The 1187-nt window shown below is 47.3% G+C and overlaps 1 protein-coding gene across 1 annotated transcript; it reads left to right on the forward strand.

Moving 5' to 3' along the window:
* Nucleotides 1-112: 112 nt before the first annotated feature.
* On the forward strand, nucleotides 113-1074 carry L226DRAFT_527778 (uncharacterized protein; the record flags this gene model as incomplete). Its single annotated transcript, XM_067679179.1, has 3 exons — nucleotides 113-504; nucleotides 555-611; nucleotides 667-1074. Coding segments are annotated over 3 exons (857 nt in total), but the record flags the coding sequence as incomplete, so codon positions are not given.
* Nucleotides 1075-1187: the final 113 nt, after the last annotated feature.

The following is a 1187-nucleotide window of genomic DNA, read 5'->3' on the forward strand; positions in this document are numbered from 1 at the left end:
TCTGAGCAGCCTGCAGCTCAAGATTCTATCACATCTTCTCCTCCCCAAGAATCTCAGCCAGTGCCAGCTCCCCACCTTGCCCCTGCTTCATTGTTTACTGTTCGTTCATCAGTTGCTGAGGCTGAGGTGGAAGATGAACGTCCAAGAACTCCATCCCAATGGTCTGACTCACATAGAGGAGACAAGAACTTGTTGTCAACTTCGAGCACTTCATCTCAGAATGCTTCGCCACCTCCTCCTTCGAATGCTTCTCCTCCCCCTCCTTCGAATGCTGCACGGTCCCCAACTCCAGCAGTTCCATCTCGTCCTTCAACTCCTCCTCAGACAAAGCGCTCCCAAGCTGAGGTCGATATCTCACCCCAGCGACAAGCAGCTGCTGCTCATCGACCCAAGCGCTTTCGTCAAGTCTATGTGGAGATCACCACTAGGCCTAGAGATCTCAAGCGCCGTCAAGTGCAACATAAGTCAGTAGAGAGTGAGGATGATGAAGCAGTCAATGCACAGGTGAGCAGATATTAGAATATATAATATTTTATCTCATATAATTGCCTTAGGGTATAGACATCACGCAGTGGCAGCAGGCTTTGGAGATGAATGAGCAGCTCAATGTAGTAAGTTTGTTTCATTTCACATGGTTTCAATTTTACCTATGTTTATATATTTCAGACCTCGGACACAGAGCCTGACAATGAAGATGCTGGCAAGCAAGACCAGTCCACAGTCTCAGAGCTCTCAGACCTTGAAGAGCTCACCTCAACTGCTCCAGCAAGATCCCCCACCCCTAACCCAATGGTGGCCCCACATCAGAGGGAGCTGCTTGACTTCATGGCTCGAGCCTTCCCACCACACATCATAGAACAGCTCACCTATACATTTGGCCACATTGCCACCAAGGCATTGTCTATCAGCTCAGGAAATGGTGGCAATATGGAGACAGTGGAAAGGTTTCTGGATCAGGTCAACAACAGTGTTCGTTCTATTCCTTCAGGTGCAGATGAAGAGCATGTAGTGGGTAGAATTGAGGATGAAGAAACTGAGGAAGAAGAGATGGAGATTGATGGTACCTTTGCCTGATTGGTTATAATATTCATGTGTAGAACGAAGTTGAACTGAATGCATTTGATGATGCCTCTCAATATTAGCTAAACTGGTAGTGGGTGGGTAATTATACCCTCTGATTGATATCA

The sequence above is a fragment of the Lentinus tigrinus genome (genome assembly GCF_003813185.1).
Source record: "Lentinus tigrinus ALCF2SS1-7 unplaced genomic scaffold L226scaffold_200, whole genome shotgun sequence".
In the NCBI taxonomy this organism is placed as follows: Eukaryota; Fungi; Basidiomycota; class Agaricomycetes; order Polyporales; family Polyporaceae; genus Lentinus; species Lentinus tigrinus.